The sequence below is a fragment of the Rhincodon typus genome, chromosome 19 (assembly GCF_021869965.1).
Source record: "Rhincodon typus isolate 14 chromosome 19, sRhiTyp1.1, whole genome shotgun sequence".
NCBI lineage: Eukaryota > Metazoa > Chordata > Chondrichthyes > Orectolobiformes > Rhincodontidae > Rhincodon > Rhincodon typus.
Window position 1 is genome coordinate 36,497,760 of NC_063350.1, and position 19,273 is coordinate 36,517,032.

Sequence of the window (19,273 nt, forward strand, 5' to 3'; positions counted from 1 at the left end):
TTTATGCTCTTATATGTACTTCAGGGCCATTCTCCTGTGTCCTTTTCCTGTGCAAGAATATTGTGTCCTTTAAGCCAAGTTCCCTCTGCAGTATTGTCAGATGCCAGCACTTCCAGTGATCTCTGGCACCCGTGCTTGGGACCCATGACATTCCTTCCAAGTCAGTCTGTACACTCCCCACCCACCAAGTCTCTTTCCCAGAATAAAAGGCTTAGATGCATTGCTCCATGCCAGGATAATCCACTTGCTCTGAGCATGAAATCAACCATCTCAGTGCTGTAGATTGCAGAGTTCTGCCCAGAACTACTTGAATATTTTCTATTGTCTCAGAGTCTTGAAGTGATCTACAAAGTCTGTTAGAACCTGACATGCCTTCCTCAACACTAAAAGACTTTGGACCACTTCCCAGTGTTTCCAATTCTCCAGGTAATTCCTTTCCATCCTGGGCTGCAAAATGAAATATTACTATTTAGTGCAATCATCTGAGACTGTATTTAAATAGCATATGTACAGTGAAGTCCTTCCAGGCCAAGAGACCTGGATTAATGTCCCACATCCTCCAGAGATGTGTAATAACATTTCTGAACAGGTTGATTAGAAAATATCTACAGCAGGATCTTTACAACCTACATATAAAGAGCCAATTTCCCCTTTTGTTCTTTCCTCTCAAATGGACACCAAAAAGGTGATGTATTTTGATAAGACCATAAGATATAGGAGCAGAATTAGGCATTCAGCTCATGGCTGATATGTTTCTCAACCCCATTCTCCTGCCTTCTCCCAAAAACCCTTGATCTCTCTATTAATCAAGAACTCATCTGTCTCTGTCTTAAAAAGACCTGATGGTTGCCTCCACAGCCCTCTGAGGCAATGGGTTCCGCACAGTCACCACTCTCTGGCCAAAGAAATACCTCCTTATCTAAGTTCCAAAGGGTCATCCCTTCACCCTGAGGCTGTGCCCTCAGGTCCTAGTCTCTCTTACCTGTGGAACCATCTTCTCCACATTCACTGTATCCAGGTCACTCAGTGTTCTGTAAGTTTCAATGAGATTCCCCCTCATCCTTCTAAATTGTATTGAGTACAGACACAGAGTCCTCAAATGCTTTTCATATGACAAGTCCTTCATCCCTGGGATCATGCTTGTAAACCTGCTCTGGGCTCCCTCCAATCTTTCTGTAGGGCCCAAACCTGCTCACAATATTCCAAATGCAGACTGATCAGTACCTTATTCGGTCTCAGCAGTACATCTCTGCTCTTATTTTCTAGCCCATTTGAAATGAGTGCCAATATTGCATTTACCTTCCTAACTGCCAACTGAAGCTGTATGTTAATCTTAAGAGAATCCTGAACTATGACTCCCAAGTTCTTCTGGGCTTCAGATTTCTGAAGCCTTTACCTGTTTAGAAAATAATCTACACCTTTATTCTTCGTACCAAACTGTATAACCTCACATTTTGCCACATTGTATTCCATCTGCCACTTCTGTGCCTCGTCGCTTAACACGTCTAAGTCCTTTTGCAGTCTCCCTGCTTCCTCAACACTGTCTGTTCCTCAGCCTATTTTTGTGTCATCTTCAACAATGCCCTCATTCCTTCATCCAGATTGTTAATGTGTAACATGAATAGTTGTGGTGCTAACATTGACCCCTGCGGAACTTCACTAGTCACTGGCTGCCGTCCTGAAAAAGTCTCCTTTATTCTTACTGTCTGCCTGTCAGCTAATCCTCTATCCATGCCAGTATCTTGCCTCTAACGCCATGGGTTCTTATCTTATTTAGCAGCCTACTGTATAGCACCTTGTCAAAGGCCTTCTGGAAATCCAATTGATCACATCCACTGGCTCTCCTTTGTCTAACTTGGTTGTTACTTGCTCAAAGAATTTTAATAGATTTGTCAGGCCTGACAACCCCTTGGTGAAGCCTTGCTGACTGCACCCTGTTTTACCATGCACTTCCAAGTACTCTGCAATCTCAACCTGAATAACGCACTCTAAAATTTTACCAACTACTGATATCAGGCTAACCGGCCTATAGTTTCCTGTCTTCTGCCTCCATCCCTTCTTAAACAGGGGTTTTACATCAGCCATTTTCCAGTCCTCAGGAATCCCAGGAGTCAGGGAGGATACCAGAGAGATGATCACCAATGCCTCTATAATTTCCTCAGCTTTCCCCTTCAGAACTCTGGGATGTAGTCCAGATGGTTTATCCATCTTCCGACTTTTCAGCTACCCGATTAGCTTCACCTTAGTGATTGCTACTATCCTCACCTCTGGCCCCTGACTTTCTTGAAGTTCTGGTATGTTGCTGATGTCTTCTACTGTGAAAACTGATGCAAAGTACCTATTCAGGTCCATCACCGTTTCTTTGTTCCCCATTACTACTTCTCTAGGTTTATTTTCCAGCAGTCCAATATCTACTGTTGCCTCTCTGTTACCTTTTAGATAGCTAAAAGAACTCTTGCAATCTTCTTTTATGTTATTATCTAGCTTGCTATCATGTTTCATCCCCCCGCCCCCTAACCTTATTCCTTTTTTAGTTATCCTGTGCTAGTTTTTGAAGGCTTTCCAATCCTCTGGCTTCACACTAATCATTGTATGCTTTTTCTTTGCTTTTATGCTGCCCCTGACTTCCCTTATTAGCAATGGTTAGTTGCCTGGTTGATATATTTCTTCTTCCTTCGGATGAATTTCTGAAATACAGATTACTTTGTACATGGCTCATAGAAATGTAGTGAGTGTATAATCAGCATGTTCAATAAAGTGTTCCTTCATGGCAGAAAGTTAGCTCAGTAAACATCATCCTCAAATTGAGGGACAGTAATGATGGTGATGATAACATTTGCTGAGCAAAGGCAATTCAAATGCCTTTTGCACAACTTAAAAAGTGTGTGGTTACTCTAGGCAATGAACTCTGCTCTAGGTGAAAGGGAATTATATGTGCTTGCTTTCTTCTGAGTCTGATATCTAATGATGTTTTCTGTGGTTTTGCTTATTTTTTGATGTTGTTGCTCTACATAACTTCTTACAATATTTGCTGTATTAACATTTGTTGTTATGTTTTGGATGCAGTTAATTTCTGCAATAGAAAAAGAGCCTCTTACTTTAAAGACAAGGTCCTAGATTTTGCTGCTAAAGTTGGGAGCAGGAGGCATAGGCCTTTTTGTTCCTGCTTTGCTATTTGAAAGACCGGTTAGATAATTATCATTCTAAATGATTGTTTCTTCATAATGTAAATAAAACAAATTACAGATAGTTATTTACAACATTACAAGTACAATTCAAAACTTTTTTTTCCCGTTTCTCGAGTCAGGGGTGTTAATACTTTGTTGGCATCCTTCTTCATCACTGCTTCTAGTTTGTCTTCTTGAAAAGGTAAATGTTTTTATAGGCCTTATTCTTGCTCGTACAGAACATTTTGCTAATGTGTATGACAGTGCTTACTTAAATGTCTAGTCTCGTTCTCTGTATCTCTAACCTCACACTTCCTTTAACAAGTCTGCAACAAGTTCTGAATAGAAGAGTTGTTAAGGTTTGATACTTTACCAACATTGCTGGAATTTTATCTTTAAGTGCTCACTCGCTTGTAATTTTCCATTTACTTTAAGGAGAGCAATTGCAAGCTAGCAAAACAGAAATTGATAATTCATTTTTCTTGAGAGTATGATGGTTGTATGAAGCAAGTTAGTTGATCTTCACATGCATCAAAAAGGTAACAGGATTGATCAAAGAGAGAAGTCTAAGTTCTAGGAAAATGGGCTTCAACCATTAAGGGAAAGAAAGGGGATAATTTGTCTTCTCAATCTTCAGTGAATGGGTCCTAAGTGAAAATGAAAGAATCAAAAGTGTTTTTGTTTTCCTTTATTTCTTTATGGGTTGTGGACTTGATTGACAAGGCTAGCATTTGTGGTTATTAATAAATTGCCTGTTAAACTAGGTAAAAAAGGCAGTTAAAAGTCAACCATATTGCTTTGGGTCTGGAGTCATATTTCAGTAAGCAGGACAGATTTCCTTCCCTAAAGGATGGTAGTGAACAAGATGGGTTTCTTTTTACATAATTTGTGGTAATTGTTATGCTCACAGTTAATGACGTGATCTTTTATAATTCTAGATTTTCTTTATTAATTTCATATAAATTGCACCAGCTGCATTTGGGGGTTTTGAACCTTTCTTAAAGCATTAGTCTGGGCCTCCTCATTACCAGTCCGGTAACATATTTCCTCTATGCCACCACCTTTCCCTAAATGGGGAAACCTTGCATCTTAAGACTATGTTGTTTCTGAGTTAACATCTGCCTGTGGCATATTCTTAATTTGTCATATTTTGTCACTGCGTAAGTAGACTATAGTTGCAACTAAATTAATTGTGTTTCATTGTTGCCCCAAAGGTGACATTTGGCTGATTCCCATAAATGGACAATAATCTGCAGTATAAAGTTGTCGAACAAGGCTACTGGCATTAATAGTGCAGGAGCCAAAAATCTAATATTAAATTGTATGTAATAGAATTTTAAAAGAGAAAAAAAACTGTAGGTTAAGTGCCAGTACATACCAAAAGGTGAATTTCTGCAAAATAAGCACTATGGTTTCACTTATTTTTCGACTTCATTTTTCCATAAATTGACTTCTACATTGTCAGTTGTTTAATCAACCTGAGCAGATTGCGTTTAACCAGAAAGAAAGATCAGGGGTTTTTTTTTTGCATTAAAAGAGGAATGTGGTTACTGAGTGAACACATTCAATGAGTGTATAGTGAAAAGGAAGCTCAATTTTTTTTCTTCTCTTCCAACTTTAAATTGGGGGAATATTACACCGGAAGTGTTTGTGTCTCAAGAATGGTACATTACAGCCGTGTTTCTCCTTCGAAACGAGAGGCGATGCTGCCTCCTTTAGGTTGGTTGGTACAATTCGTTTAAGACTGATACAGACCTTTTCTCTGACCAGGGTCCCCGCCTCCACCTGACGTTATCCATTAGCGGAAATAGACAGAAAATATTAGAAATGGCGATGAACTATAAAGAGGACGCATCACGTCACAAAGATACAGCTGGGAATGACAAAGAAGCTTTAACATGCTCTGTTTGTTTAGAAATTTATGAAAATCCTATGCGCGTCGAATGCAGTCATGTGTAAGAAAACATTTTGTATTTTTTAAAAATTAAATCAGTTTGCATAGTCAAAGTTTGTGGGTTTATTTTACACATCGGACTAAATTTAGTTACTCTTAAGGAGAGCTTAAATTCCGAAAAGTTTGTTTTTTTAGCGATGATTTTTCGCGTGAACACCGTCGGCTGCAGTGTGCATAATATGGGTTAAGCTTTTATTATATATTGAGTTGCGGAGAATTTGGGCAACTGGAGTGTTTTGGTTACTGCCCTGTAAATCATAACATCAAATATTCCAATTTGATCACTGGAATGAAAAAAGTAACGTTAACCGCGTTATAATTAGATAGAGCATTTCAGATTAAAGTTTTATATAACAACCAAGATTTACGTGCATTGTAGTCAAGATTTATAAAGAAATTAGTGTTTTACTGGATTCTTCAAAGATCTGAACAGATTACTCGATATGCCTTTTCCTTTCTATTGTTTTACCATAGAAGGTTCCTGTGCGACCCTGCAAACTGGCGACTATAGCCTATATATGAACTTTCATAATCAATAAAATTGTATTGTCATGTTTCATTTTCAATAGATGCTGCCCTCCCAAAGTCTACTCATTCATCTTAACACCTTGTTTAGGAGCTGTGTTATACTGACCTTGATTGACCTTCCTTTAGATACTTTAATTTTCCTCTTCCATCTTTACCTTGACATTTTTTTTAATATTAAAATGCTAAGCTATTTATTGTTCTTCAACTATTGCATCACAAACGTATCATCACACCAACATTAACTTGATTCTGCCATGGGAATTGAAATGTCTGTCTGTGATGTCATTACACACATCATGGTGCAATCCTGTGACACCATGCTTTGTATTGCACACAAGCAAACACACTATGGCTATTTACTGCATATTCTCTTTCTTTTGCAAAATATTTGCTTCCTTTGGATTCTCTTTTATGTTCCCTCCACCATAATTTAGTCATCACTCACTTGTGATTTCTCTCCTCTGCTACACACTCTCTGCTATTTTCCTCCGTTATGCAAACTTTGCTGTCCCTTTATCCATTACATTTTGTTCTCTTCTGTCACCTTCTTGCATCCCTAACAACTTCATGAGATCTTCGTTGCCTACTTCTGCCTCCTTACTCATTCAACACCTGCCTCTTTCTTTTTTGCAGCTGTGCTGTTTCCATTCCCACCTCGATGAATTGTTGCTGCCTTACCCAATCTCTTGCCTGTTTTCCCTCACTGCCTATTTTTTAACGTGTAAATTCAAAGAAACATGTGAAGAACTCATGTCCTAGAGACCTCTTGAGTCTTGACTGAAGATAGTAAGATGACACCTATTATGCCAGGAAAAAAACATTTCCATTCCACGCCTTTATAGAAAACAATTGTTCATAGGCTATTTCAAGGGAAATCTTCTAAACTTTAGTTTTGCTGTTGACAACTCTTAACATCTGATTTGCTGCAACATGAGTTTGGGCTCAATGCTGACTGGTCAAGGAGTCAGTCAAGAACTGTCTGCAGGCTTAGATTTCAAAGTAACACAACTTATTATAACTTTGTGTTAAATATTGTTATACATTGTAAACATAGATACAGGCTCTGATCTTGTTATATTTGTTTGAGTCTAACTCATTTTCATCTTTTTATGTCCATTTGCTATCAAGACTCTGTCTCATTCCAGAAGGTTGTAACCCTGACCCCACTGTGGTATTTTTACTCTTGTAATGTACAGCTCCATAACATCATTGCAGGGTCCTGAAATCCTTGCACAATACCTATCAGCAGAGAGAACTAGTGGTAAATTGAATTTGCAGTTACAGCTAATGGTTTTGAACAAATTTATGATTTGGGCATAACCAGATTTGTCTCAAATGTATCAGTCTCTCCCTTGTATAGTTAATGCAATCCATGGTCTTCTTTTAACTGTTAATATTTTGATTTGAAGATACTTTAGTACTAGTTTTTTTAAACAATAAACTTTAAAATATGGATATTGGTTTTGGTTTCCCAAATTATATTTCTATTTACTTTAAATGGTAGTGTTGAAAGAATGGTTCTGCCATCTTCCATTAAATATTTAAGCTCAATAATTTCTAAACTTGTTTTTAATTAGATTTTGCAAGGCTTGCCTGCTTGCATTACAGAGGCCAAAAAAACCAATTTGTGCAGTGTGTCGTTCTCCCCTAAAAGGAGGAGCTAAAGCTGTTGAAATTGAGAGGAAACTAGAAGTAACTCCAACAAGCTGCAGTGGCTGTGGAACTCAGGTCAGTAGTAACTGCTAATGATGATGAGAAAAATGTTACATATTTTGGCTCATCCCTAACTCACTTCACTATCTTAATTTCATTTCAAAAGTTGTATATAATGTTCCACTAAAGCGCAGGATTTTTTTTTTCCTACTTTTGTGTCCAGGATGCACAAAGTGGGTGCAAAAGGTGCAAATTCATTTTCCATAAGATTGTGTGCAAAGATACTGAGCAGTATTCCTTATCCCCCAAACTGGTCAGACCAATACATCCAAAAGGGTTGTGGGATAAAGCTTTGATTTGTTAAAGGAGGTGTTGTATTTTTTAAAACAGCAGCAGCTTATTAGTTGCAACTTTCAGATAACAACAGTCAAAATCTCAGACTCCTACAAAAGACCCTTGTGCAAAACTGCAGCTGGGCTGAAGTAAAGTGAAAAACATGGTTGTACTCTGGTTGATCTGCGCTATATTTGAGAGAGCTACCAAGGTCTGCAATATCAGAGTACCTTGTACAATACATAACTATTTTGTTTCCTTTTGTAAACTATTGAGTAATTAAAAATAAACCTGTGGCTGAGATGTAATTCATACAGTATTTTACTGTAACAGTGATAAAGGTGTACTAGAGTAATATTAATATGAAACACCAAAACATATTGAAGACTAAGGTACCAATTAGGTTAGCAGCTAAATGAACAATCATCGCTAAAGGACTTGATCACTAATCTGGCATTCAGTCCACTTACAGCAAATGATGGGACACTGTTATAAGGGGTTTTGTTTTAAAAATAATTTGAACAATACATTCATATAGCATTTTCACACCCTCAGGCTGTCCAAAATGCATCACAGATAAATATAGTGAAACCAGTCATAAGTTGGCTTCTATTTGCTATAAATCTGCAGCTTGACTTTACCTACAAAGGCATAAATCAGAAAAGTAATGTGCAGCACCAAATGTCTGACTGACTGAGGTGACACAAGGATCACACTGTACTTGACCTTTAAACTGTTGCTGAGAGTATACAATTTCATTGTGCAATTTTTTTGCTTGTTTTTATAATTGATGTAGCCTTTCCAAATTACTCTTATTTAGGTTTATATGAAAATGTTGCGTTCCCATAATGCAACATGCCCAAAATACAGGGAGTTTATTTCTGAAGGTGTGAAAGCATCCATGAAGGATCAGCATCCCAGCCTTAGGTGACTATATTTAATTATTTCCCATTCCTCATAACTGCATCTATTTGTTTTTGTTTCACAGATATCCTTTGAAGAATTAAAACATTTGAATGCAAGCTTTTTAGATTGTATTTTGCTGTTCAGATATAGATCAGAATCTTTCACTGGTCAAAATTCCTGCTATGTCCCTTTGGCTACAGAGCAATCATTTCGACTGAGTCATGAAAAATTTCGAAGACTGACTTTAAGTAAACCAAGTATTGATTTGAGCTAATGTTTCAATAGATGACCTTCGGAACCGGAAATGTTAGAGGTGGAATATATTTTGAACCTCCAAGTGCATAAGTAGAGAAAAAGTATGGGGAGAGCATTGTGTTGTGGGAGGTAGTAAAGAACAAAGGGAAGTGTGTGTGATACACTGGAAGGAAGAGGGATTAGATGATAATGTGGTAATGTGATAAGTAGAGAAACAAAGGTGTGTTTAGAGGAGTAAATGGAAATAGAATCACCACCAACAATTGCAATCTGAAAAATGGGGACAGAAGTTGTCATCATGATGGTAAAGTATGAACTATCAGTTTTTGACTTCCATCATCTGATTTTCATGAACTGAAATGATTTACAGAGAACACACTGACTTAAAATTGCCACAGATCACCTGACCACAGATTGAGCCAAACTCTAGGAAGTTAATGTGGAATAAACAAAATTGTCTCAATTGAAATTAACCCTTCCATCAAAAAAGGATGAAACCATTTGTGTGTGAAGAAACAATTTTTTAAGTTTATGCTACATGGGATCACACTTTCTTTTTCCAATTTGGACAAGAAACTAGAGTCAGTGTTGGATGTTGCAATCTCTCCTGATGTTTTTGCAATATAGTCACTTGGAAAAATAACTTCTAGTTGTGCAAGACAACTTTGCTATTGGTGCACTGAGTTTGATGCATAATTGAGTTAGAGCAGTACCAGCTGTTTTTGAGTGAAAAGAAAAACTACTTGATGACAACCCATTTTACATGTCTCCACATTGTACAATAGAGTGTCTAAGGAATTACAAAGTGCAGATTGTAGTGACCTATTGAAAAGGTTTGTGTTTGTCTGTGTTCTTCTGTCCTTTGACCACCTGAGTGCTACTGTGAAGCAAAGATTTGTGCTCTACCTCACTTCTGATGCTATCTTAAAATTTTCCTTTTCATTTTTAAAATTATGTTCTTAATTCTCGCATATTTTCAGGTTTACTTTGGATGTATCTTTTTTGCCCAGCTCTTTTGGACAATATGAACAGTGTTTTGCTTCTCTTTCCATTCTCCTAAACATTGTTGAAACTCTTTGGGCTTCTATTTTCTTTATGTATGTCCCACATTCTTATCTCCTTTTCATTCACTGCCATTCTTCTTTCGTTCTGGTTACCTAGTCCCACATTGTACACTGTACACTGTACATTGTCTACTTTTTGAGCTGTAGCTTTCAGTATGTCAATCAGGTTAGAGCTCTGCTCAGTATGTTTAATGCCATACGATGCTTCGCCATACCCTGAGGAGTGTAAAGGTCATACTGCCTGCTAACTGGAATGGTCAAACCAGGGCTGAGATTATTGATAGTTTGTTTCAAGTCATTGGAGAAGCAAAGGGCAGATAACAAAGTATTCTGGAGAGTTTTGTGCATTAATTTTCAAAAAATCCATCTTAATTTATGGGACACGTAATAGGCAAAGGGGGATTTTTTATTATTAATTATGGCACAACATTTTGAAGGTGGTGATCAGATTGAATCAGAACGTACTCTTCAGATGTCTCCCGATTCTGGATGAGTATGTTAGTACGCTGTCTGGGAATGAGTTGTTGAAATTTCAGAAATATGACTGTTTTTAGTAGATTTTGGTAATTGTGAAGGGAATGTAGAGTAACCTTTTCTGATATGAAATATACCTGCATGATCATGTTTCCTTTTCAGGTTTCACAAGAGATCTGACTTGTGTTGGGTACGATGTTACTCTTTAACTCTATAATTTGTGTTAAAATGTACTTCATTACCCTAAACTAAGTGGAAACAAGTTCAACAAGACTGGTTTGGAACGTTGGGAGAGCTCTGTTACAGCCGAATTCTTTTTTTTCTTCGCCTTTTATATACATATTCATATATAAAGAGTAATAATGAGACTGGGTAAGAGTTGATTAGTTGCATAGTCTCTGTAATTACAGTCTGCCAACACTGAATAAGGAATGATTTTGGCATTTTACCAAATTTAATGAATAACAATTAATAAAGTGTAACACCACACTGACAATGCTATTTCCTGCTATACATCATCTATCTAGAATTATTTGATCTTAAGTTAAATGTTTGCTCTTCCTTCACTGACTGTGTTTTTTAAAAAACACAATCACAGACAAAAATGTAAGTGCTTCCTTTAATGCCTGTAATCAGCATCTTTTGCATGAACATGGATACATCTCTTCTTACCCTTACAGTATGTATACCAAGTAAATAATTCAGCAGGTTTTATAAGTAAGTTATCTCACTTGCTTACCCAACTTGAAGCTTGTCACATGCTTGGTTTCATGCATGTGCGCTGATACACATGTTAAACTGAAATGAAGATGCTGCATTTTTACGTTTAATTTGGGCTCTGGTTTTATGATTCCCAGCCTCCCACATGACAGGCAATGTTTTCTTCAACAGATTGGACATTTTAAAGCTGAAGTGAGCATTTTGTAAAGCAAAGGGCTCATAGGTTATGAGATCTCTTGATAGTTGAATTTCTGGGAGGTTGTTTCTTGGGTGAACATTAAAACTGGACTGATTGGCTTCTTGATGTCTTGTTGTTGGTTTCAGAGTATGTTTTTATTTTTTCAGCCTGATTGGCAGTGGCTCTGATGGACCTCTTGAGTCCCGATGTAATTTTAAAAAACGCAATGCCTAGAACCAATTTTAACCACATGATTGTGGAGTAGCACGGAACATAGGGTCAGGCAATCAAGAATGTCCACAGTCTTTCAGTGGTGGCCCATTCTTAAGGAGAAGTGTGGATTCCACAGGTGGCTGTGCACTTCCCTTACCAATGTCTGTATTTATTAATGCTGATTTAATGCTGTCTACAGTCCAAAGCCAAATATAACATGATTTGCAGCAGACATCTTAATAGCTTGTTCGTTTGTATCCAAATTTTACAAGTATTGACTGAAAAGTTATAATATGACATGCCTGTACTGGGCATGATAAAATGTTTTATCAGTAGCTTAATGTGCCTTTTAATTATATAATTGTAAAATAAAAGTTGCATTGTGCCTCTTGTGTTTCAGCAATGTCCCAAATCGCTTTACGTTTACCTGTCCGTTCTGCAATGCTAAAAACTTGGACCAAGATAGCTTGATTGAGCATTGCAGTACAAACCATACAGGAGAATATGGAAGAATGGTAAGACTTTTTAAAACTGCTTTATATTATGTAAGATAGATTAATCTAACTATTTTAATAGTATCAGCAATCCCTGTTTCCAAAGGTATCAGATTATTCTAGAATATGACCATTCATTATAGCCATTTGTTAAAATACTGGAGTTGGAGCACTGACAGACTTATTGTGGAGGCAGTGCAACTAATCAATCCTTACAGTCTTACTGGATGACACTAGACAAATTTAAAAAGATAGGGTAATCCTAGGCTTTGTTTGCTTTTACACACTTTAGCAAAGGGAACACCTTAGCCTAACTGTCATGTCTCTACCACATCCCCAGCTTAGATCAGGTTACACTGCACAGGCCAAAGATCAGATGTGGGAGCATCCTGATTTTGTGATATTGTACTATTCCTGGCAATGTATTTATCCTTCAAGACATCAGAATGTGATATTAAGTTCTACAAAAAATGTTAATTTTGTATTAGTACACATGAAAATCAATGGACAGAATTTAGAAATGTGGCATTTACTTATTAAATTATGACCTGTTAAGTTGTCGAATAAGCTTCCAGAATTCAGAACTGTGCAGACTTATCTCCGTCTTGAGTCTCTAGTTATTTGGGGGTCCTCCATTAGATTGTTAATTCCATAGACCTTTTCTTGCATACTTGCAATTCCATTTTTGGACAAATCCAGAGAATATCTACTTATGTTTCTTCAAATTATGGCAATTGTTTTGTATGCACATGCTTGTGTGTAAGTATGTACATATAATGGAAATGCAGTGATAGTCCCATCATTAACTTTTTTTTTTAAGCATGTTGTAAACCTCATTTATATGACCAAAAATTGGCAGTTTGACTCTCATTAAACCATATAAGGAAATCTCATGAGACTGAGATGTATTGATCAACCTTTCTTGGTTCTTGTTGTCAAAGATCAGGACAGTCAAATGTACATTGTGTTTCTAAAACCCAACTGCAGCTGATATACTATGGTTTAAAAACTATTCTTTTATATTGCATAGTCACCAGCAATGTGCTGTTTGAGTGGGGCTTTCAATTTGGTGCCCAATGTATAGTTTTTTTGTGTGGAACTGTTCTGAGACTGGTGCTAGTCACTTCAATTAGCATTGCTACAGTCCTGACTCTGTGTACTGTTGTGTTTAAAGTGCCACTCAAACGAAGGTACAAAGCTTTTACGTAAGTTTTCTGATCATTATTTCCTCCATTTGCAACTTTTTCCACTGGCCCAAAGAGAACTGAAATGGTTCAGATTATTTTATTTGTCTATGCTGGCTTTAAATATGTGCAAAAGTTGTGAAGGCTGCCATTTCAACATTGTCATCTTGATAAACATTTTATTTTTCTGTTCTATGTACTTTATTTTCCCATTCAATTAAGCATTTTGATTGATGTTCAACTTGGAACTCTCTGAAATTGTCAGTTTTCATTTGGCAAATATTGAAAGCGAGAAGGTCAAAATCATCCCAACCATTTATATTCCAAAAGGGAAATTTCTAAAACTACTGGACCAATTAAAGTAGATTTTTCTCAGATGTACAGTATTTACAAACAAATAACAAAAGGGTAGTTAGAGGAAGAGTGATGCCAACTGGGGATCAGCAAGAAGATCTTGTAGAGACTGCTTGACTGAGTTATTTGTGCTTTGCATTTGTCCTCCAAGATGAGGCTGCTGTCAATGCCCACAGTAAATGAGTTTTTTTTTAAATCATTAGGTAAAAACTGGATATATAAAAGTGTTTTTTTTTAGAAAAAAGGTATAATACTTCTTAAAGTAGTAGAGCAGTTCTATCTAGATTAGCTTGGAATTTGGTCATGGCCAGAAGGAGTGTTTTTGTTTTTCTTTTTGCTTTGTTTTTAAAAAGAATTAACCCTTCCTATAGAGACTGCGTTGTCTTTTTGTGCTGTATAAGTGTTTCTTGGTTTGAGATTGTGGATATTGGTCTAATTCCAGACTTATAGCCTGGATATTAACTAGTGTTCGTCACTTGTTTTAGGAAGAAAATTGCATTTGTAATGAACTGATTATTTTGAGGTCATTTGAAGAAGCCTGCTGAAAGTTTGTGTTATTCTGGAGTATGGTGCAAAAGGGAATCAGTTGACTATTTTGATGATTGAATCAATATACTTATACTGTTCTGAAAAAGGGTCGGTGGACTTGAAGCATTTACTCTGATTTCTGGCCACAGATGCTGCTGAGGCCTGCTGAGTTTCTCCAGCACTTTGTTTCAGGTTTCCAACATCTGCAGTTCTTTGTTTTGTACTCATAATAATGTTAGGGCTTGAATCCTAGCCCATTCCTCCCATCGTAATGGTAGCAGTTCACACAGCTAAACTCCACATTTGGCAGCAATCTGTCATTTTATGCTGAAAATACAGGCCACACCACAAAAGCTATATCTATTATGCCCAAGTTGAGTAAGAGCGTGAAATAACAGCAACCTGACTTGAGATTGCCAGACTGTGAGTGTACTTGGCATACTCCTCTACAATTATGAAATCTGGATAATGCATGCTAGGCAAGAGAAAGTCTGAATAGTTTCTAGCTTCACTGTTACGGATGTATCTTCATAATCTCTTGGTACGACAAGGTCACCAACTCCTAAGATCCTGAAACATGCTCATTCCATCAGCGCACACTTATTGGTATATCAACAACATCTGTTAAACCAAAATAGTTCAGGTGCTGGGGATCTGAAATAAAAACACAGTGCTATGGGGAAACTCAACAGGTCTGGCAGCATCTTTTAAGGGATAAACAAGGGTAATGTTTCAAGTCTTAAGAGTCTACACACGGAAAAAGGTCCTTCCACCCATTGAGTCTGCACAAGTCAAAAAACAACCACCTAGCTATTCTAAGCCCATTTTCCAGCAATTGGTCTATTGCCTTGTGTGCCTTGTCATCACGAGTGTACATCTGAATACTACGTAAACGTTACGAAAGTTTCTGCCTCTTACCAGCCTTTCAGGCAGTGAGTTCTAGATGTCCACCACTGTGGAAGAAAAGAAAAGTCCTGATATCCCCTCTGAACCTTGTACCTCTTAAATCTATACAGTCTATTCATCAATCCCTCTACCGAAGGAAAAAGTTCCTTCTTGTCTGTGCCCCTCGTAATTTTATACTTCTCAATCACGTACCCCTCGGACTCCTCTGCTCCAAGGAAAACCACCCCGTCTATCCAGTCTCTCTTCATAACAAAAATTCTCCAGCCCAGACACCATCTTGGTAAATCTCTTTAGTACCCACTCCAGTGCAATCATATCCTTCCTATAATGTGGATTCCAGAACTGAACATCGTACTTTAGAGAGAGATGACTGGTGGTGATTCAAGCTGATGGTCACCATTCCTCAGGTGAGGGGAGAGGTTGAGAGAATCCTTCATGGTAACCTTGACCAGCATGGGAATTGAATCCACACCGTTGACATCACTCTTTACTGCAAACCGGACATGCAGCGAACCGACACTCACATCAGACTAGGCAAGCAAAACAAAAAGGACTCTCAACTTGATGAGAAGAAGGCCCAGAACAGAAGCCAAAACCCAGAACAGAAGCCAACAAGGGCACCACATCCACAAATATTCACTCCCTTCACTACTGGTGCATGATAGCAGCAATGTGTACCATCTCCAAGATACACTGCAGAACTTCAGACCTTAATTTCCAAATCTTTAACCACCTCCACCTGGGACAATGGCAGCAGATTCATAGAAACTCCACCCCGTGCAAGACTCCCCCCTCCCCAAGCCACTCGCTATTCTGTCTTGGAACTATGTTGTGATTCCTCCACTGCCACTGGATCAAAATCCTAGAACTCCTTCCGAACAGTACTGTGGGTCCATCTGTGCCAAACGGATTGTAGTGGTTTCGAGAAGACAGCTCACTATTCACCAAGAACAGACAGGATGGGTAATAAATGTTGGCACAGTCAGTGATGTCTGCATTCTTTAAATTTATAACAGCACATTCTTTTTCAGGCCACTGTCTTCCTTTGAAGCAAATGTGGCAGAGTGGGGCACCTGACCCACATCCGATAATGCTTAACGTAGAGCTGATCACTAGGACACAAACCATTGCCTTACAAAAAGGAATTCCAGACAAACTTAATTAGCATTTACAAAAAGAAATGTGGGATAGTAAACCACTGTGGGGTTTTTTTAACGACACAACATGTTTGAATTAATTGAATTCATTGAAGTTGTGGAGTGAGTTGATGTCTTGGAAGGTGTTTAACAGAGTATCACATAATAGACTTTAACCAAATTGAAGGATCAAAAGGACATTAGCCAAAGAATAGAAAGCAAACAATAGTGACGAGCAATTTTTACTTCAGACTGAAAAGTTTCGTGTCCCTCGAATCCTTGTGTTGCAGCAACTGTTTATGATATTAATAACTTGAATTAGATATGTTTTATGTTTACATGAACTTGGAAATAGACTATCTTATGCACAATTCTAACGAATTGGGCAGATACAGGGCAAACAAAATTTAGGAGGTGTGAAAGGATTCAGTTTTCTACAATGAGAGACAATATAATCTGAATGAGACAGTTTTAAAGCAGGCGCAGAAACAGAATGCTGGGAATATAGATGAACACCTTTTGAAAGGGCTGTGTGATATTAAGTTGACAATTAAAGTGAGAGTACACCAAGCAAGGAAGTTGTGCTAAACATTTTTTAAAGATCATCTGGAACACAGCTTAAAATACTGACTAATTCTGGATGACTCTAATTTTGGGCACTACATTTAATTTCGAGAAGGATATCAAGGCGTTAGACTGCAGAATTGGAATGGTTCTAGGGATTGCATATAGTTGACCAAACTAGAAAAATTGGATTTAGAGCAGTGAAGTTTTTTTTTAAAGGACCGATTTGACAGGTGTTTAAAATCATGAACTGTTTTGATATGTAACTGAGAAACTCTGGCAGAAGGCAGAATTAGGATATTTGTTGAAAAGAACTAGAGGTGAGACGATGAGGGAAATATTTAAGAAACAAGTTATTTGAATGCACAGCCTAAAAGGATGGTGGAAGCAAATTTGATGGTGTTCAAAAGATTACTGGAGAAGTACTTGAAGTGGGAACTTTTGCAGATCTATTAGCTAGCTCTTTGAGAGAGTTAGCAGAAGTATGGTGAACCAAATGATCATCATCTATATTCTATCACTTTGATTCAGTGTACTTTGCACATGGCTTTGTGTTTCACTTGAAATTTGCCTTTCTATACTGCTACCATTTGCAATGTTGAAGTGATCTAATCTAAATAAAGGCTAAGATTGAAAAGAATGTTTGTTTATATAAGGCACAGTTAACTTGATGTTTATATAACTCCAGAATATTTACAACGGCAACAAACTTGCCATTTTCTTTAAAACACCTCTTCCTAAGCTTTTCTTCCCTAAACTTTTGCATTAAAGTTTAAAACTAAATCTTTTGAGTTATTATATGATGCACATCTCTTGGATCCTCTGAATTGTTATACTATAAAATTTAAAACGATTTACATTAAGTGCCTTCCATGAAGTTGTACTAAATGTGATAAATATATTGTTTGTGGACAAACCAGTAATGCTGCACTTTAACTCTCTGAAGCCCTTGGAATAGTAGGGATATTTGCAGCATGGATACAAAGTTGGCTGAATGAAAGGAAATGAAATAATGGTGAACGGTTACCTTTCAAAATACAGGAAGATGTACAGTAGGGTTCCCCAAGCCTTAGTATTAGAAATACTCCTTGATATCAATTTAATATCTAGACTTTTGGTTGGGCACATTTACAAAATTTTCAAATGAGTCAAAACTCAGAAGTATTTTGAACTCTGAGGAGGTTAGTGACAAACTTCGAGGATACAAGCTGGTGGAATGGGTGGACAAGTAGCAGATGAAACTGAATGTAGAGAAGTGTGAAGTGATAATGTTGAAAGAAGGAATGATGAGAGGCATTATAAAATGAAGGACAGATGTAGGGAGATTATTTATACGCAAATTGTTGAGGTTGGCTGGACAAGTGAGAATGGGATTGCTAATAGGACTTGCTGCCATGACTTGGTGCGATGAGCCTAATTGCGGGCACAACATTTCTTAGGAAAATAAAATAATGTGAATGGTTCCAAGGAACTTCAATCACATGAAAAAGATGGGTCTGCTCTGCGGAGAGCAATATGAGGGGAGATTTTGAAACAGGTGTTCAAAATCATGTGGCTGGACAGAGTAGAAAGCGACACTCCCCATTGAAGAAAGGGTGGGGAACCAGAAATGCAGACTTTCATTTTTGTTTTTGGGGTAAATAGCAGAGAATAAATCAAAAGTAACCTGCGAAAAATTGTTTTGACTACAGTGGGTGTTTTGGATCTGGAATGCACTGCCCAAGTAGAGTGGAAACTGTATCAGGAAAAAAAAACACAGGTTGTACCTATACCAGATAAGCTGCAGTGGTTCAAGGAGGTGGCATGCCATCACCTCAACCACAATTAGTAATGCTGACTTTGCCAGTGTGGCTCCTCCCAAAATTGACTTTAATAAAATGGTGATGCCCAAAAGGATTTTGGATAATATACCCCTTCAGATCCAGAATTCATATCCAAATTCAGTAAGAATTAGACAATAGCCAGGTTTGAGTTGACAAATGGCAAATAACAGTTGAACTGCACAAGCATGAGACAATGACTAGCTGCAATGAGAAAGAGTCTAATCATCCTTTGACATTCAGTGACATTACCATCTCTGTATTCCCCACTACCAACATCCTGGGGGTTATGATGAACCAGAAACTGAACTGAACTTGCTATATAAGTACTGTAGCTATAAGCAGGTCAGAAGCTAGGAATCCTGTAGTAGGTAACTTGCCATCTAACTTCCCAAACTCTGTCCATCCTGTCCACCACCTGCAAGGCCCAAGTCAGGAGTGTGATGAGATACTCCCCACTTGCTTGGATGAGTGCAGTTTCACAAATACTCCAGAAGCTTGACACCATCCAGAACAAAGCAGCCTACTTAATTCGCGCCACATCCACGATCATCCATACCCCCCATCACCGCTCAGTCGTGGCAGTGTGTACCATCTACAAGATGCACTGCAGAAAATCATAATGCCCCTTAGGCAGCACATTCCAAACCCACAACCACTAAAATCTGCAGGGACAAGGGCAGCACGTACATGGGAACACCACCATTGCAAATCCCCTTCCAAAACCCACTCATTATCTTGACTTAGAAAAGTATCACTGTCCCTTCCCTGACAACAAGGTGCAGGGCTGGATGAACACAGCAGGCCAAGCAGCATCATAGGAGCAGAGAGGCTGACGTTTC

At 37.9% G+C, this 19,273-nt stretch overlaps 1 protein-coding gene across 1 annotated transcript in view; it reads left to right on the plus strand.

Annotated features, from left to right (window-relative positions):
- Positions 1-4,940: 4,940 nt before the first annotated feature.
- Positions 4,941-19,273, plus strand: part of rnf114 (ring finger protein 114) — a 17,931-nt gene continuing 3,598 nt past the window's right edge. Inside the window, exons 1-4 of the mRNA XM_020516700.2 lie at positions 4,941-5,122; positions 7,227-7,377; positions 8,456-8,562; positions 11,846-11,960. Coding sequence (XP_020372289.1) covers positions 4,995-5,122; positions 7,227-7,377; positions 8,456-8,562; positions 11,846-11,960 — 501 coding nt within the window. The 5' untranslated portion in view covers positions 4,941-4,994. The remainder of the gene's footprint in view (positions 5,123-7,226; positions 7,378-8,455; positions 8,563-11,845; positions 11,961-19,273) is intronic.